The 20,486-nt window shown below is 41.0% G+C and overlaps 1 protein-coding gene across 2 annotated transcripts in view; it reads right to left on the minus strand.

Annotated features, from left to right (window-relative positions):
• RSRC1 (arginine and serine rich coiled-coil 1) overlaps window positions 1-20,486 on the minus strand; it is a 347,837-nt gene that overhangs the window by 197,165 nt on the left and 130,186 nt on the right. For both annotated transcript variants that reach the window (XM_083177870.1, XM_083177871.1), the window contains exon 5: window positions 17,442-17,478. In XM_083177870.1, the coding sequence (XP_083033996.1) occupies window positions 17,442-17,478 (37 nt within the window). The remainder of the gene's footprint in view (window positions 1-17,441; window positions 17,479-20,486) is intronic.

The raw sequence follows: 20,486 nt of genomic DNA on the forward strand, positions 1-20,486 counted from the left end.
ATTTCTTTTGTTAGTTTTTTGACTTGGGAAGCAGGATGAACACTTCGGTTTCTCTAAAGTAATTTCCAGATCAGAATGACATGCAATTATGAATAGGTATGCACCTGGTCAGAGGTCAGTCAAATTACTACATCATTTAATGAGTAGAAAGATCAAAATGGAGCAGGCACTGTTGCTGCTGAGCGCCGGCTTGCTGCCTGCGACATCAAATATGATGGAATCATTAGAGTAATAAGCATGAAAATCTGTTTGCAGATTAACCTGTGGTTTCAAGCTGCTTTTATCTAATGGGGCGCTGTGGAAATCTTGTCAGCTTTTCATCAGCAACGATCAAATTACTGAAATTACGTACAAACCACTGGTGCAATGAGGGACAACATTTCCAAGTGAAATTCTTTTTTGCTGGTGCCAAAGGAAATAATACACTTTCACTCTGACATGTTTTTGTATTATATCTGTTTGCTCGCATAAGCGCTCTGTTTATGAGGAGCCTCATGTACATATCTGCTTGTTAAGAATGGCAGTCTGCAGTCAAAGTAAATTAAGGCAGAAAGAGCAATAAGCCGAGCCAGAACGGCACAAAATAAATCACGGAGGTCACAAAATAAATACGAAATGATATTGTAAATAATCGGTAACAGGAGAAGGAAAAAAAAAATCCCTGGTGTGTCTACCCGGAATATGTTTTTCAATAGCCTAGGCAACATTAGAGAATGTTACTGTAGACAAGGTGGGAAATCCTATAGTGGTCATTCAGCGCTTCCAACTACAAACAAAAATAGGTGGTTTTATTTACTTTCCAGTGATAAAACTATGCAGTAAATAAAAGTCTGAATACAGACATACTTATCAAAAACAGAAATTATTTATGTAATTGCTTAATAATAAAAAAATGTAGTAAAGATTATTTGAGAAATTAGAGAAATCACTGTATTGAAATCACAGACGCACTGCACCTGTTGGACAATAAACACAGCACTTGAAAGAAGCATCATCTTACCCAAAGGGGGGATTTTTTAAAATTAAATAATAGAACCAGGTCCCTTCATAAATAATTACCTGAAAAACCTGATTTTTACTGGTAATTTGTAGCAGGGACGTGCAGTCAGGGGAGGCAGGGCTTACCCTTTTGTTTTGTTTAAAATAATACAAAGAATATATATATATATATATATATATATATATATATATATATATATGAAACATTTTCTTTTTTTTTGCAATTTTTACCATGTAAAATAGTTTAGGAGGCACAAAAAAGCGTACCTCTCAAACAAGTGTATAAGGAGATAAGGGGGATGAAGCGCTGGGGGCGGGGCTAAGTGGCGGGCTTAAAAAGCCCATTAAAATAAATGGTAAATGCAGCACTTCTCAAAGTGCTTTATGGACGGGGCTGCTGTGATTGGACAGCAGATCCAGCTGCGGTCAAATCACAACAGCTCTGGTCAAAAAAACTTTCAGAGGATTTGCTTTTCCCCAGCTCTCCCCTCCTGGGGGGGGGGCAGCAGTGGCTTCTACGGGGGATGCCAGCGGCGACTGCAGGGGGTGTGAATGGTGGACATATTATCAATGGCGGGGGAAAGTGACAAAGCCTCTCTATTGACACAGCCTCCACCGCACGTCACTAGTTTGCAGTTTTGGGAACTGATGTCATTGCATTTGCCTCACCCTGATCAGTTTTCCCCTAACCCCTCTTCAACCTGAAAAATCACTACAAATTTCACCCCACTAGCTTCATAGTCAACTTTTTAAGTAGTTTAATAGGAAAAAAAAAAACAGCTGTTTACTCTATGGAAAACAAGTGTGTTTGGATTATCATATTAAAGAGTGACAGCAAAGAGATAAAGCTTTAAATATGAGAGGAGGGGGGGGGGGGTATCTGACAGCAGCGGGATAAAAGGTATCACATGGTGTGATGGTCAGATGCGGTTTAAACTTTTTCATTGAAGATGGATCGCATTAAGTTAACATAGCACCAGTGTTTCTTTTGGCTTGCAATGCACACTCCCACACATTGGATATCGTAAGTCAAAAAAATATGTGCATGCAGTCGTTTTGTACTAGATCGTATCGCAACTAGTTCAATTTGTATCCTGTTTTAGCGTATCGCATGCAATTTGAACTAGATGCGATGCGATCTAGTACATAACACATGAAGTAAAAATTAAAGAGATAACGCTTTAAATAAATGAAAGGTGGGTATGTGATTAGTGGTACTATATTACACAATTGTTTGTTTTGTAGCTTTTAAGCTATTTTTCTTTAACAATCTTCAAAACAGCAATGTTGAGTTTTTACAGGTTACGCTTTATGTTATATTTTTTTATTCTGTTTTTTATTCTCTCAAATGTTAAAGTATATGTATACTCTACACTCAGTGAGCCTCACCTACGAATCATATATGTCATCATGGCATAGAACAACCTCCTGTTTAGTGATGTATTGTGCATTGATTTGTATTGGTGATAATACATATCTGCAACAATGCACCGAGTTGTGCAGCAATGATGATGCAGTTCCCAAGAGACTTGTTTCAGTCAGAAATCGGGTGCTCCTTGCTTAGTCCTGAACAGAAGACTGACAATATCCTGCTTCAGTCAAAACCGGTGTCTGGCTGCGCGGACGATGTATTATGACAGGCACAGTTACAAAGACGTCTCTAAGAGGTAGGAGGTAGTTTGGACAGCAGAAACATTGAAGAGAAGGTAGGCAGAGAGTGAAGACATGCATTGTGTCACAGAGTGCATTGGTGGACCCAAGAGATCTAGCCAGCAAGTGGGCAATATCTCTGCAAACCTTTAAAACATGATATTTTTGTCCTGCCAACACCGAACGACTTCTTAATACCACCCAGCTGGAAACATGTTCTGATGAGAACACTGCATACCACTGGGGATTTTTTGAGCATTAAGAAAAATATTTAGTTTTAGGAAGAAAGATTACTGAAACAACATAATATGTTTGCAGAGGATGCATTTTCAGGGGGATATGGTCATTTGGTCTACAGCATGATGGTCGACAAGCAATAGGTCAACATGCTGTAAAGTCGACATGGGTTTAGGTTGACAGGTCATTAGGGCGACTGTTTTTGGAGCCATCAGGCAGTATTTCACGCCCTACCATCCACTAGGGCAGTGGTTCCCAACCCTGGTCCTCAAGTACCCCCAACAGTGCACGTTTTCCAGGTCTCCACACAGAATCACAAGTGACATAATTAGCTCCACCTGTGGATCTTTTAAAATGTGTCTGAATAATGAGTGCACCTGCTGGGTGACCTGGAATATCTGCAGTGTTGGGGGTACTTGAGGACCAGGGTTGGGAACCACTGCACTAGGGCATGGAGTGAGAATTAAATAGGCACCGTGCCCGAAGCATGGTGAGCGCAGCGAGCCATGCTAGGGGACACTGTGCCACGCTTCAGTGTCCATGTTGACACGACCTGTGCCGACAGGCAGAATTTCATGCCCTACCATCAACTAAGGCGTGGAGGGAGAATAAAATAGTGTGCCGAGCGCAGCGAGGCACCGCACCCGAAGTATGGCGATGGGACGCGGTGCTACTTTTCAGTTTCATACTTTTAATGCGATACATATTGCACCTTCAGTTGCATTTCAGAGAGTCATATCTAGGTATATTTTTTAGCAACCAAAACATTGTTTGGTTTTTAAAGGAATTTCTGCATAGGAGTATAAAGGCCCATTTCCAGCAACCACCACTTCAGTGTTCTAATGGTACATTGCCTTTGCTAATCGCATTAGAAGACTAATGGATGTTAGCACAGCTAAAAATGGGTTTGTTCGTTAGAGAAGCTATAAAACTGGCCTTATTTTGATCTAGTTGAGTATCTGGTACATCACATTTGTGGGTCTGATTATTATTTATTAATTAACAGTCTTAAAAAAGCGCATTCATATTCATATTTCCCAGTGGAGCTTCCAATCTATATTCCCTACCACATGTACACACACACATTCATTCTAGGGTTAATTTGTTGGGAGCCAATTAACCTACCAGTATATTTTTGGATTGTGGGAGGAAATTGGAGTCCCTGGGGGAACCCATGCAAGCACTGGAAGAATATACAAACTCTGCACAGTTAGGGCCATGTTGGGAATCGAATCCAAGACCTCAGTGTTGTGAGGCAGTAATGCTAACCATAACACTATACGTGCTGCCCCATTATACTCTCAAAAACTTGACAGTCTATTCTTGATCTTGAAATGATGGCTGCTCCATGTGAGAAATTGGCAAGAAACTGAACATTTCCTACAACGGTGAGAACCCCTCCCTTCCGAGAACAGCACAAACAGGCTCCAACCAGAGTAGAAAGAGAAATGGGAGGCCCCAGTGCACAACTGAGCAAAAATAATAGTACATTAGAGTCTCTAGTTTGAGAAATAGATGCCTCACAAGTCCTTAACTGGCAGCTTTATTAAATGATACCCGAAAAATGACAGTGTCAATGTCTATAGTAAAGAGGCAACTCCGGGATGCTGGCCTTCTAATCAGAGAGGCAAAGAAGCGCCATATCTGAGACATTGTGCAGAGGAAGATTGGAAAAAAGTGTTATGGACAGACAAATCAAAATTTGAGGTGTTTGGATCACACAGAAGAACATTTGTGAGATGCAGAACAAGTGAAAGAGTGCCCAACGCCATATGTCAAGCATGGTGGAGGTTTTGTAATGTCTGAGGCTGCTTTGGTGCTGGTAAAATAGGAGATTTGAACAAGGTACAAGGGATTTTGAATAAGGAAGGCTATCACTCCATTTTGCAATGCCATGCCATACCCTGTGGACAGCGCTTGATTGGTGCCAATTTCCTCCTCCAAAAGGACTATAACCCATAGCACACCTACAAATTAAGCAAGAACTATTGAGGTAAGAAGCAGGCAGCTGGTATTCTGTCTGTAATGGAGTGGCCAGTGCAGTCAACAGCAGATTTCAACCCCATTGAGCTGTTGTGTGAGCAGCTTGACCGCATAGCACGCAAGAAGTGCCCATCAAGCCAATACAATTTGTGGGAGGTGCTTCAGGAAGCGTGGGGTGAAATTTCACCAGATTACATCAACAAATTAACATCTAGACCAAAGGTCTGCAATGCTGTAATTGCTGCAAAAGGAGCATTCTTTGATGAAAGCATAGTTTGAAGGACAAAATTATTATTTAAAATAAAAATAATTATTTCTAACCTTGCCAATGTCTTGATTATATGTTCTATTCATTTGAACTCATTGGATAAATATAAGTCTGTTTCCATGTTAAACATGAAATTGTCTGGGTGACCCCAAACTTTTAAATGGTAGTGTGTATAGTTAAGTACATAAAGCATTCCCATCAGTCTCTTACCCAGTAGATTACATGGATTGGACAAGCATACAGAAGAAGGTTAATATTTTGACAGAAGCCAACTGACATATCAGTAATTTTTTGAATTGTGGGAGTAAATCAAAGTACCTGCCTGAAACCCACACAAACTTAAAGGGAACAGTATCCAAATAGATAGAGCCCTAGTAAGAATCAAACCCAAGATCAGAGCTGGATTAAAATGGGAGGGGGCGCAGGTATCCCTCTCATAACACCTTATGGCCAGAACTGCTCCAACCCAGCTCTGGCTGTACCCTGTATTGCTGTGCTGAAGGCATGATGTTTGTGCAATGAAGACTAAAGTAACTAAGTACTGATGAACCTTCTGAGGAGCAAGGACAAGATCCAGGTAAGTGACAAGCGAGAGAGATATGAGGGTGGGACAGAAACTGCTGCAAAGACACAGTGGGGGGGAGCTGACACTGAAGAGACATTTGAGGGGGGGGCAGGGGAAGACTGAGACTGCTGCAGAGACACAGGGGGTGAGCTGAGACTATGGTGAGACACAGGGGCCTGAGAGATGGGGGCTGCTGAAGAGATGCAGTGGGATGAGAGTGTTGGAGAGACACAATAGGGAAGAGGCAGGAGATTTTCCACAACTTCAAATAAAAGGAAAAGACTGGGGGGGGGGGATCTTCATGAAGTCATCAATTCTAAAAAAACATATCACCTCTGTTGCATGATGACGATGACGACAGTGGCTATATAGGTTAAACAGACATCTTCCACATTATGCGAATACCTATATGAATGGTGACTACCAACTGACATTATAGTCTCCTATTGCTCAGAGAAGATCCAAGAAGGCTCCGTGTTGCATAGAAAAAAAAACATTAGAGGTAAGAAAAGATTCAAGGTGACTGGGCAGGGGACAGATGCGTTATAAAAGAAAAATGAGTGTACCGGGCCCAAACATTACTTTTTTCAGCCCTGATGTGGTCAGGGGATGATTTTACTCATCTCCAGCCACCATAGACAGCAGCAGTGTGGCTACAGTTGCCACGCTGCTACTGGTGGCAGAGATTATCATAATCAGATTGCAGGCATTCTGCTGCTGCTCCATGTAGGTGTGTGGGAAGGACAGTCACAGCGGGAACCACCCAGAGCGGTGACCTGACAAAATGGGGAGGGTCACACTGCCTCAAGTGCCCCAAGAACCCAGAAGTCTTAAGGTGCCCACACACTAGAACGATTTTTTTGGCCGATGCGCGCTCCCGTGGATCTTTTGCTAAATCTTCTGATCTTACGTGCTGCATGAAAGATCAGAAGATTTAACAACAGATCCATAGGAATGCACACGTGATCTTAAGAAAAATCTTTGGTAAAGATGTGCGCTTGCCTGAAATCTTTTGTCCAGGACAGGCAAAAGATTTGAAGGCTAATTTAAGCCCACATCTTATGATCGCAGATCTTTCTAGTGTGTGGGCACCTTTAGTTTGGTACTGTCCAAGATTCAGTACCGTGAGGGCAACAAGCTAACCATTCTGCCAGCTTTGATTAGTGCCCAAAGAAACATGGTTGGGATAAACAACACCTAGTCATGCTTTACATATACACTTCTGGGAGTGTACCCAATATCAGGGTCACAATTAGAAAACAGAAATACAATAAAAATAAGAAAATATATGTTAAAGCCACTCCAACCATTTCAGCTGCAATCATTTACAATATAAAACCAACCCAGATTTGCCTTGTAAATGACTGTCGCTTTAACAATATGGATCTTATAAGCCGGGATCCCCTTTTCGTCTGGAAAACTCGGACCCTATTACATATACCCCATGGGCAGCTAGTGCATAGTGTGTGCTTAACAAAACATATCTCTATATCCATTATCTACAAGGCAACAGCAAGATGGAATGCTGCAAACCGTTCACCCAAAATATAACCAACTGGATTATCTGTAAAGGCCCTTGGAGAACGCAAGGTTCCAAACTAAATCAGAAGTGGACAAACCACTGACTGTTGCAAAGATTCAAGTAAGAAAGCAAACAAAAAGGCTAGAACACGGTCAGTGTACATTGGAAACATTTAAGAAGCATTTGGAGGTCCTGGATTGGCCATAAATTCTCACTTAAGGGGTCTACTTAAGGAGCAACACTGCTGAGCGATCTGAACAATGTAGATTGCTAAGCATACAGCGCTGTTTCAGCAATGTGTGCAGAGCGATCTGTCAGGGCCAGTGTTCTCCGGTGACACTGGCCCTGACCGGAAATCTTACTGGATTTATCATGCATGCAGGATATTAATCACTGGGCGATAGTGATGTGCAAGGCTATGCATTGCTATCGCTAGGGCCCTTACACACGGAGCGATATAAAGGGCATCACTCCTGAAATTACCACATGTGAAGACTCCATTACTATTTGATATGTAACATGCTCCAAATTACAGTTATTTAGAACATTTATATTCCAACTTCATGGTATAAGTAGTACTGTAGAATTTGTTGAATATTGGGCTGCGGTTGTCTTCCAAGGTATTTGAAAATGGACATACTGTATAGACATATGCTTACTATCTTTGTGCATGGATGGCATGAGGTCACAGGCACAAAGTGATGTCAGAAGTTCACAGTGAATGGACAATAGGGTACATGTTCAAATACTGGCTCAGTAAACCAAATAAATAAATTCAGCGGGGAAAGAAATGTTAAAAAACACAAGAACATTTTTTTACTTTCAAAAAAGAAGTGCCTTAAAAACCACATTTATGTAAGTAAATTAATTAGCGAACACCATAAACAATACTTGCTGCAAAACAATTAAGTAACTGGTGAGTTACAGTTAGTCAATGCAGCTGGGCAGACTGACAGTTTGGAAAGGAATTAGAAATACATTACACATAAAAGGAGTGAGGAATATTTTTAATTTCTAGTGTTTTCAACAACATAACAGAACTAGGAAATTTATTTCATCATATGCTCATTGAATTTGACAAACATGTCTAAAACTGTAAAATAAATAAATACAAGTCAAACGTCTATAAACATAGAAACAATGCTTCCTTGAACTCCCGTTAAGTCTACTCCAAGTTAAAGACATTGGCGTCTGGATCCAGATGGGTAGTTTATTTAATGTTTAACATTTAATATGTTTTAGCAAGAGATATTGGCATACATTCCACAAGATAAAAAAGGTTTCTATTTTTTCTCGAATTGCACATAAGGGTTTAGAAATCATAAGAGTTAAACAGTGTTATAACAGAATGTTTAAGATTGTACATTGTAGCAGATTTCTTTTTTTTTTTTAAATATCTCTGTTCTGCTGCCCATTTTTTGTTTATGCGTCAGAACCATTTTTTTTTCTTTTCTTTTGATTTTTCCCCATATAAAATCCATATTTCAAATAAATAAGAGAATTCTATTTTGAAGCACTCTCCGGTGAACAGATGTCTTTTGTGATTTTTTTTTTTTTTTTCTGATTGGTAGAAATTGGACTATCTCATCCTAAGCATACAGTCAGGTCCAGTTGTTACAGCAATGCAAACAGAAAGTGTGTATTATATTGGCAAATATACATCTTTATATGGCTGTGACAACCTGATCATATAGATTTTTTTGTGGCAGAGCGTTTGCATATACAGAGACCATTGCTTTGATTCTGTATTTATCATCTGGAAATTGCAGGCATTATTAGACCTATTTAATGCATTCCTTGAAGCTCCCATGTAACACTAATCCTAAATGTCCAAATAAGTGCATCATAAAAGGCATACAGCAAGTAAAAGTGAAAATATTCAGAGATTGAGCCACTAATTAAATAATTTATTCCCAATAGATGTAATATAGGAGATAAACTCCATGACTGCAATCTGCAAGTTAGAATTTTAGCATTACAAAGTGATATTACTTTTAAAGAACAGTTAAAAAAAAAACAGATGAAAAACATTGAACATCATCAAGCAAGGTAAATACAATATACATTATTACATCATGCTCACCAAACTGCTACTTCTCATTTCATTACATGGAATTTTCACCAAACTTCACTCATCCTGTAATCTCCCTGACACTCACCACTCTGTGCACATTGCCTCTTCTATTATTCACTCCCCTCTTCTAAACACTCATGAGCTCTTTACTTACTTCTCTACTTCTACTTTCACATCCACATCCCACCAACAATACAAAAAAACACAAACATCCACCTTTATCTATCTCTCCTTTCTAATCTTATTAGCTGGTGACATATCACCAAACCCAGGCCCAAACCACCTGTCCCACTCAGAGTTTACTGGTTGTATGCCTAGAAATTCGGCTAACCTCATAAATATCACATGCCTCCCACCACACTCCAAACAACTTAAATGTGTCCTATTGAATGCACGCTCTGTTTGCAATAAATTAACATCCATCCATGACCTCTTTATCTCTCACAAATTCAACCTGCTGGCAGTTACAGAAACCTGGCTCACACAATCAGACACGGCCTCGCCTGCAGCACTGTCACATGGTGGTTTCCACTTCACTCACACCTCCAGGCCTGGTAACTGTAAAGTAGGTGGGGTTGGTATATTACTGTCACAAGACTTCACATACTCAGTTCTACCACCTGTTCCTTCACTCACATTTACATCATTTGAAGTTCACTCTATTAGGGTTTTTTCCCCCTTTCTCTCTGCGTGTTGCTGCTATCTATCGCCCACCTGGGCTTCCCAAAACTCAATTTCTAGAAGATTTCTCTGCCTGGCTCCCCCATTTCTTATCCTCTGACATCTCCACTGTCATCCTGGGTGACTTCAATATTGCTATTGACAGTCCACCATCTTTGCATGCTTCCAAACTTCTCTCTCTAACCACCTCTCTCGGCCTCTCCCAGTGGTCTGACTCCTCTACTCATGAGGAAGGCCACTGCCTTGACCTTGTTTTCACCAGGCTGTGCTCAGTCTCTGATTTTACTAACACTCCCTTCCCTCTCTCTGATCACAATCTCATTACCTCTCACTCTCCTCCATTACCCCAAGCTCACTGACACTGAAATCATGCAAGCCTACTATAACCCGCAGAAATACTAATGCAATTAATTTTCCACAACTTACCACCTCCCTGCAACAACAGCTCTCTCTAATTTCTACATTTACCTCTCCTGACTCTGCTGCTTCCCACCTCTACCAGACTCTTGAAACAGCCTTTGATGACGTGGCTCCAGCTACCCCTTACACCCCACGTAGGCTTAGATGCCAACCGTGGCACACCAAAACAACAAGACAACTACGAAATCAGTCACGTAAAGTAGAACGCCAATGGCGCAAATCTCGTAAGTATGACTGATTTCCTCGCATATAAAACTAGCTAACACTCCTACAGCAATGCTTTGGACACTGCCAAACAAACATACTACCAATCTCTTATCTCTTCTCATGTCACCAACCCTAAGCGACTTTTTAACACCTTTAAGTCTCTTCTGTACCCTCCCCCTCCTCCCCCACCGGCTACCATCAGTGCACAAGAACTTGCCTCCTACTTTAAGGACAAAATTGATAACATCCGAGATGAAATGGTATGCTCTTCCACAACCTCTAACCATCTTTCTTTCCCACCTGAACCCTCTGGCACTTTCTCTTCATTTGAGCCCACAAATGAAAAGGAAGTATCCGCACTCTTCTTATCCTCTTACTCTACTACCTCTCCTCTCGATCCTATACCTGCGCAAGTCATTAAAAATCTATCTCCTGTGATTATTCCAACCTTAACTAAAATCTGCAATCTCTCTCTTACTACTGGTACTTTTCCATCTCTGCTCAAACATGCAGTGATAACTCCTAATCTAAAAAACAGAATTCTGACCCTAACTCTCTCTCTAACTATCGTCCTATATCTCAGCTCCCATGCCTCTCCAAACTACTGGAGAGACTTGTCTACTCTTGCCTCACAAACTTTCTTAACTCTAACACCCTATTAGACCCACTTCAGTCAGGCTTTCGCTCTCAACACTCCACTGAGACAGCACTGACTAAAGTGGTGAACGATCTGGTAACGGCTAAGTCTAAAGGCCATTACTCACTACTTATTCTTCTTGTTCTTTCTGCTGCATTTGACACAGTCGATCACTCTCTTCTTTTACAAACACTACACTCCCTAGGTCTTAATGATACAGCCCTTTCCTGGTTTACATCATACCTATCTGATCGCTCTTTCAGTGTTCGCTTCTCTAACTCTACTTCCGCTTCATTACCTCTGTCAGTCGGAGTTCCGCAAGGTTCAGTCTTAGGTCCTCTGCTTTTCTCAATCTATACCATCTCTCCTGGCAAACTAATCAGCTCTTTCGGATAACAGTATCACTTATATGCTGATGATACTCAAATCCATCTATCAACCCCAGAGTTGTCACCAGTGGTTTTGGGTCGAGTCTCTGATCGTCTCTCTGCCATCTCATCTTGGATGTCTTGTCGCCAACTCAAACTCAATATTTCCAAAACGGAATTACTTATATTCCCGCCAACTAAGAACAGTTACCATCCTGACATCTCCATCGCTGTTGACAACTCGATAATCTACCCTACCCCACAAGTTCGTTGCTTAGGGGTCATCCTCGACTCTGAACTGTCCTTTCTTCCCCACATTCAATCTGTCTCCAAATCATGTTACATGCATCTAAAAAACATATCCAAAATACGACCCTAGCTCACACAAGACACTACCAAATCACTTATCCATGCACTCATTATATCCCGCATTGATTATTGCAATAGTCTCCTAACTGGTCTTCCCAAGAACAGACTCTCACCACTGCAATCAATTTTAAATGCTGCTGCTAGGCTGATCTTCCTTGCAAGACGCTCATCGTCTGCTGATCCACTCTGCCAGTCCCTCCATTGGTTGCCTGTATATTAGCGTATTCAATATAAAACACTTCTACTTGCATATAAAGCTATTAACCATACTGCACCAGCATATATCTCTGCACTTATCACAAAAGATCTCCCATCTCGACCACTACGCTCTACACAAGATCTGCGTCTCTCTTCTGCACGGATCTCTAGCTTCCATTCACTATTACAGGACTTTCATCGGGCTGCCATCCTATGGAATGCCCTTCCACGCACATTAAGACTCTCCACCAGTCTCCAAACTTTCAAGTGTTCCATGAAAACTCACCTCTTCAGGCAAGCATATCATATTTAAGTTCTACATGCATAACCCTCCGAGGCACTTATGTATTATATAGCTTCCCTTCTGGACTTGTAACTGCTATGCTATCACTGGTGTCTATCCTTGTGTTTCCCCCCCTATATACCTATAGATTGTAAACTTGCAGCAGGGCCCTCTAACCCCCAAGTCTGTCGGTTGTTACCAGCGCAACGGAATCTGCTGCGCTATATAAGAAACTGTAAATAAATAAATAAATTACCTTGAGTTCTATTGTAGAAATTATTCTGGGCAACAGACGTTTATTAATAATTTAATCAAGCAAATCATAGTGATCAATTAGAACACAAAGATTATATACAGTTGTGCTCATAAGTTTACATACCCTAGGAGAATTTCTGATTTTCTGGCTATTTGTCAGAGAATATGAATGATAACTCACAAACTTCTTTCACTCATGCTTAGTGGTTGGGTGAAGCCATTTATTGTCAAACAACTGTGTTTACTCTTTTTTTTAAATCATAATGACAACAGAAACTACCCGAATGACCCTGATCAAAAGTTTACATACCCTGCCCGGGGATATTGGTCTCATAACATGCACACAAGTTGACACAAACAGGTTTGAATGGCTACTAAAGGAAACCATCCTCACCTGTGATCAGTTTGCTTGTTATCAGTGTGTGTGTGTGTGTGTGTGTGTGTGTGTGTGTGTGTGTGTGTATATAAAAGGTCAGTGAGTTTCTTGTCTCCTGAAAGACTCTTGCATCTTTCATCCTGTGCTGGACTGACGTGTCTGTATTCTGAGTCATGGGGAAAGAAAAACACTTGTCAAAGGATCTGCGGGAAAAGGTAATTGAACTGTATAAAACAGGAAAGGGATATAAAAAGATATCCAAGCAATTGAGAATGCCAATCAGCAGTGTTCAAACTTTAATTAAGGAGTGTAAAATGAGGGATTTTGTGGAAACTAAATCACGGTCAGGTAGACCAACATAAATTTCAGCCACAACTGCCAGGAAAATTGTTTGGGATGCAAAGAAAATCAACAAATAACTTCAGCTGAAATACAGGACTCTCTGAAAAAAAAGTGGTGTGGTTGTTTCAAGATGCACAATAAGGAGGCATTTGAAGAAAAATGGGCTGCATGGTCGAGTTGCCAGAAGAAAGCCATTACTACGCAAATGCCACAAAGCATCCCGCTTTAGATACTCCAAACAACACAGAGACAAGCCTCAAAACTTCTGGAACAAAGTAATTTGGAGTGATGAGACCAAAACTTAACTTTTTGGCCACAACCATAAACCTTACATTTGTAAAAAAGTCAACAAGGCCTATGATTCCCACTGTGATACACGGAGGTGGATCTCTGATGTTTTGGAGATGTGTGCGCTACAAAGGCACTGGAAACTTAGCCAAAATTGATGGCAAGATGAATGCAACATGTTATCAGAAAATACTGGAGGAAAATTTGCACTCATCATCCCGGAAGCTGCGCATGGGACGTACTTGGACGTTCCAACATGACAATGATCTAACTGGCTACAGCAGAATAAAGTGAAGGTTCTGGAGTGGCCATCTCATTCTCCTAACTTCAATATCATTGAGCCACTCTGAGGAGATTTCAAATGTGCAGTTCATGCAAGACAGACCAATAATTTACAGGAACTGGAGGCTTTTTGCCAAGAAGAATGGGCAGCTTTACCATCTGAGAAAATAAAGAGCCTCATCCACAACTACCACAAAAGACTTCAAACGGTCATTGATATTGATGTTAAAGGGGGCAATACACAGTAATAAGAACTGGGGTATGTAAACCAATAAATGACTTCAACTAACCACTAACCATGAGTGAAAGAAATGTTTGTGAGTATCATTGCTATATTATCGAGATTACACTACCGACAATTTCATCCATGTGCAGAATCTGGTAAATTTAGACATAGTTCCCACCCAGTGAATATATCACAGGCATACAAACAAACTCCTATACACAAAGCCAAGACCATAGACACACCTATTGAAAGTCATAACACTGTAAGGCATCAATCAATTTTATATTGCACTTCTTCACCTTAATATGAAATGTTCTTAACCAGTGGTCACGTATTAGGTTTGGTCACTGTGATGCTATATTTTATGTAGGTATTTTTTCCATAAAAAAAACCTTGTACTTGTGTAGTTTCATGGCGCAGTTACGTACAGTAGTTAGCGTAGCATCCCGGTCAGAATCAGCGTAGTGGTCCCACGGCCAGCGTAGTCAGTGTCCCAGTCAGTATCAGCGTAGTGTTCCTGCCCGTTCGCGGCTAGCCAGAGCTTACGCAGTTAGTCAGTCAGGTGTCCCTGTGAGTATCAGCATTGTGTTCCCGCCCGTTCACGGCCAGCCGGAGTTTATGTAGTTAGCTTAGTCAGCGTTACACAGTTAGCGTAGTCAGTCAGCGCTTATTACATTGTGTGGGAACCATTGACCATTTTAACCTGCCTGACATGACAGGTGTGAATGTGTTCCTGAAACACCCCCACCAGCCCAAAGCGTGGCGAGCACCGCGAGGGGACTTGGTACGCGTCCTCCCGACCTGTTCATACCCCCACTATCCACGTCAGCGTGGAGTTGAATTTATAAAGTGTGGCGAGCGCAGTACTGTGACTAGCTGCCTGATGGGGACACTACGCTGACTATGAAGGGCTGCCTCTGAGTCACTATGCTGACTATGCTAGGCAGCCATTGGGCTACGCTGACAATGTAGCTTGGCCTATGCTGAAAATGTAGCATAGCCTGCTGCTGTGAAACTACACAAGTACCAAAAAAACTGTAGCTCTTGAAACCAGTTTAGCAAAATCAGTGCCCAAGTCAAAGAGTTCAAAAACGCAAGCTCTGCATACTTAGAGAAAATTAAGATAGCCGTGATAATGCACCCTTTATTGCCAGTACGCGTGCTCACATTTATTGCACAATTCAACAACAAAAAAGCTAAATCGACATTCACAGGATAGTTCTTATGCGTGTTACCGATGTTAAGTAAAGCTTAGAAAACAAGGAAATGTGCATGTACCACAAAAAAAGACAACCTAATAAAGGATCACAGCATAGAAGTCTGTTACTAGCCATACAAAAGGTGGGATTCTTAAAAGATTTGAAATGTCTGAAATATGCATCATTCTAAAATACTGAGGGGTACAAAAATAAGTAATAATACATTTTTCTCAACTTGTCACAACATGCAAAACACAGCTTAGCTGTTTTTCCAAATGTAGCAAGTAGATGGATTCTAACATTTTTTTCGCAGCAGTAGAATTTGTATAAAGTAATATATTAGAGACGCAATTTTTAGAGAAAATCACAAGGCGTGACTTCTGCTGAGTCCAAGGTGTGCCAAGTTGTGCCATACATGGCACAATAAAATCAAGATGTATGTGGACAAATCTGTATATAGTTATTTAAAAAAAAAAAAAGTAAAACATACCTCAATAACTCCTACCTGCAAGCCTAAAAATACTTTCCTTCTCATGAAAACCCCCAAAACATTAAACTTGGTAATAGCTTCATCGTAAGTGCCACTCATCGGCCTCACTATGAGACGTTGTGTTTCATCCATGCAATAGCCAATGTCTTTCCTAATCATTTACACTTATGTTTTATTTTAAACAAACAGAAAATAAATCAGTCTAGAAATTGCCATCATTGAAACACACTTGTACTTATTGATTGGCAAAGAACAAAGGGAGAACCTACACAGTTATACCTTATTAAACCTCAAGCTAATAACAATAGATTACTTTACATTACTTACAACAACTCAATAGCATTGCTTGACCACAAGGACAAAAGGGTCAAGAATCATCTGCTATGTGATTGGAGAGGAAATTAGATCATAGAATAATAATAATAATAATACAACCTTAGGTGACAAAATAAAAATAGGAGAACTGAGTCAAATAATGTTTGTAATAAGTATACCATTACTTTCTCTTCTAGGACTAATTTGTATAATGTAGACTAATGTTAAATGTCTACCCTACCCACTGTTCTGAAAAGGATGTAGTGGGCAACCCCGACAGGTGGGATGTTGGTGGTCAGAAGACCGGCACAGAAATATCCACACCCATCAGAATCCAGACAGCCAACCTCCCGAACATAACTATGCCGAGGGAGGGTTAGGGTTTGGCTGCAGGGAGAATGGTTAAGCTGCAAGAAGGTAGAGTTAGGCTGTGGGTGTATCAGGATTATAGGAGTCGAGATACTGCTGTCGATCATGTGGCCAATGGCATTATAAGCACTGTTCTACTGTACCTAACCCTTCTGAACGCCACTCTTATAATATAATGTGAACCTCATGTCAAAGGCCCAGTGGCCCCAAGTGCTTTGACACCTCAACACCTCCTTGTGTCAATATAGAATAAACTGGGTGACGAGCCAGCTATCAAATCAATGCTTTTGGCACACAAGTTAATGGTGTGAAATTTCAAATGTCTTACGCCTTCCCTGGCTAAACTGACCTATAAGAAGGTGAAAGGGGGTATCTTGCAACAAGCCACACTTTTCTGCTATCTGGAAAGGAAATTAATTTTACTCATAAACAAATAGACATCATGCCTTTCAAAAGCTTACCGTATTTATTTATGCATGCATTATTGTAGCACATTTGTTCTTTTTAGAACCTTGTGTGCCAAAAATATACAGCCAAACATTTAATTTTTTAATGATAATTAAAACAATCATCAATCCAATGATTACATTCCAATTTTTATTTCATCTCCACATCAAAATAAAAAAAAAAAGATAATTTAAAAAAAATAAAATTAATACTCCCTTGAGATGATCAACTAAATGAAAGCGTAAGTACCATCACATAATAATGATAAGCGAACCCTTTGGGAAATAGATGACTTTCTCAATTCAAGGTATTCAAAGCTCATTGAAAAGTGTTCATTTGGAATGCAGATATCAAAGATGATGCAAATGTTCAAAAGAAATGTATAATTTACCAGATGTTCTAATCCAGCTTTGATGTTTACAGAGTCCCTGTAACAGAAGAACAAAAGTTCTAAATAGTTGCTAAATCCTTGTCCAACACAATTTGTGCCCATAGCTTCCTAACGTTTAAATATTGACCAGTACGTTTTTGTTTACAATATGCCTTGTACACTGGATTAAAAATGTTAATTTTCATACCTCCACCAACAGTATATAGAAAAATGGTCTATAATATGAGAGATGTGACAGCATACCTTATTGATAATAAATGGAGACTGCTGTTAGACCACCCATCAGATTTGGTGTGGCAAATCTATTCTAGATGGTAGAAGTTTTTCAGCTGAACTTTCAAAGTTGATATTTTATTTGTGTATTCGGGAAATAAGTCAAATTAAATGTGGAGTGGAAAAAAAAATTATATCAGTGATTATGCATAACAAAAATACTTTTCTGCTGTTTCAGCAGATGTATAGATAACTATCAATAAATACATTTAAGCAGAACTTGAAAATGACATATAATGACTTGAAACATACTTTAAATATTTTCATCGAAAGTTAAATCTACTATTATACCTAGACAAATGTCCCCAATGTGCTCCCTTCCTAAAGATTGAACACTTTAAATAATGTCACCGAAAGTTAAATCTACAATTATACCTAGATAAATGTCCCCAATGTACTCCCTTCCTGAAGATCGAGCTCTGGGGTCTGCAGCATGCAGCAAATATTCCTGGGGACGTTACAGTTCTGTAGTAAGAAACTAAAATATGCTCCCCAACTTTACAGTACATGTTGATGAAAGGGATGTGTGAACATGAGAACCAATCACAAATTACAATCTCTTATTTGGGCCTTGTGATTGGTCTGTGGAGACAAAACACACAAGGCTCCTATGGAATCTCACTCTTAACTGAATCTCCCCCTTGGAAGTTGAAGAAACAGCAAGTGTGCCAACAAGGAGTAGTTCACACAGACTTTAGCAATATGAAGAAGCAGATGCTTCTATAAATGCAGATGTGACAGCAGTGTAACTGGCAATAGGTTACAAACACACCAAACATTTCAAAAAAAGGATACACGGGTAAGGATTCCTATCTACTTATCATCTTTAAAGCATTTCATGTAGTAATATATGCATTTAAGGTGCATCTCACGAGCGCCATTGCATTCTAAAATTGTAATTCTCCTTTTAAATTTGTACAGCCTACCAAGAAGGATATTTTACTATTACTGTATGTCCGCTCCCCACTGCGAAAGCACAGCACTGTTTCTCTGGCTCTCACACACACAATAACGCCACCCATTAAAATGAGATATGTAAAGGCTCTGTAATAAATGGTACTTGTTTCCTATCTGGGCGCCCACTAAGTTAATTGAGCACCATGCTATTCTCCGTAGTGAAATCTGATCGCATCGCATCGTACACATACACGATATTGAACGATGCGATGCGATGCGATGCGATCCGATTCGATTTCCCATAGGAAACAATGTTAAATGGCTCAATTTAGCCAAATTATCATAGGAACAATAGTAAATGGGCCAAAAACACCCCTGAACATTGAAATGTCCCCCCAAAAGTAGTTGACGCCACCCCGCCATCAACGTGAACCCGAAGCGTGGCGAGCGCAGCGAGCCCGCGAGGGGCGGCGGTACGCGTCCTCCGACCTTTTCATGCCCTACTATCCACTAGGGCGTGGAGTGAGAATAGAATAGTGTGGCGAGCGCAGCGAGCCACCGAGCCCGAAGCGTGGCGAGCGCAGCGAGCCCCGCGAGGGGACGCGGATACCTTCACAGGTAAACGCGTCCCTTTGCGGGCTTCCCAGGTGTCCGCGTCGCCATGGACACCTGGGAAGCCCGCGAGGGGACGCGTATAACTGTGAAGGTATCCGCGTCCCCTCGCGGGGCTCGCTGCGCTCGCCACGCTTCGGGCTCGGTGGCTCGCTGCGCTCGCCACACTATTCTATTCTCACTCCACGCCCTAGTGGATAGTAGGGCATGAAAAGGTCGGAGGACGCGTACCGCCGCCCCTCGCGGGCTCGCTGCGCTCGCCACGCTTCGGGTTCACGTTGATGGCGGGGTGGCGTCAACTACTTTTGGGGGGACATTTCAATGTTCAGGGGTGTTTTTGGCCCATTTACTATTGTTCCTATGATAATTTGGCTAAATTGAGCCATTTAACATTGTTTCCTATTAGAAATCGGATCGCATCGCATCGCATCGCATCGTTCAATATCGTGTATGTGTACGATGCGATGCGATCCGATTTCAGTACGGTGCCGTACGTAGAAAACCTGGGCGCCCAGATAGGAAACAAGTACCTAATAAATAACTAGCGAACACTACGCCCCCCGGGAAAGAGGGGTACAGGTAACAGGTAGCAGGCTCCAGCTATAGGGCAGTGTAATATTAGTATAATACACACAGTGATATATTAAACAATAGAGTTTTGACCATTCTGAACATTCTTTCTAAAATATCGGCCAGTGTGTATGTATTGAACACTGAACAATGTGCCCTCCCACGGGTCGACAACTAGAGTTTCTATCTTTGAACGCACAATTTTGGCTATGTTGTTCAATAAAAATGTATATTACTAGACTCTTACGAGATCGATCGTCATATAATTCAGTGTGTATGCACAATATCACTTGTCCAGGACACGGAAAAGGCGAAGGAAATTTGTTCAGTAATCTCATTCACTAAAAACATTGGGGTATATTCAATGCCATTTTAGCGAGCTATGACAGCAAGCAGTGCCGAATGCTCGGGGGTATTCAACTGACCCCCCTTCACTCGCTGTTTCTATTCAGCGAGGCGGAAATGACGAGTGCAGGCGTCAAAATGGCGAACCTCGCTGCTATATGCAGTGAACGTCGCCGTCCCTGGGATTCAGAGGACAGCAAGGATTTCCCTGGAACATAGAATACGGCGTGTGGCCGGCAAGGGGGTTAGATGGCGAGGATGGCTTGTTTTCGGGGATCCTCGCTGAAAACAAGCCATTCTCACCATACAAATGCCATCACTGGCCACATTGAATAATACCCCATCGTC

Source organism: Crinia signifera, chromosome 3 (genome assembly GCF_055691185.1).
Source record: "Crinia signifera chromosome 3, ASM5569118v1, whole genome shotgun sequence".
Taxonomy (NCBI): domain Eukaryota; kingdom Metazoa; phylum Chordata; class Amphibia; order Anura; family Myobatrachidae; genus Crinia; species Crinia signifera.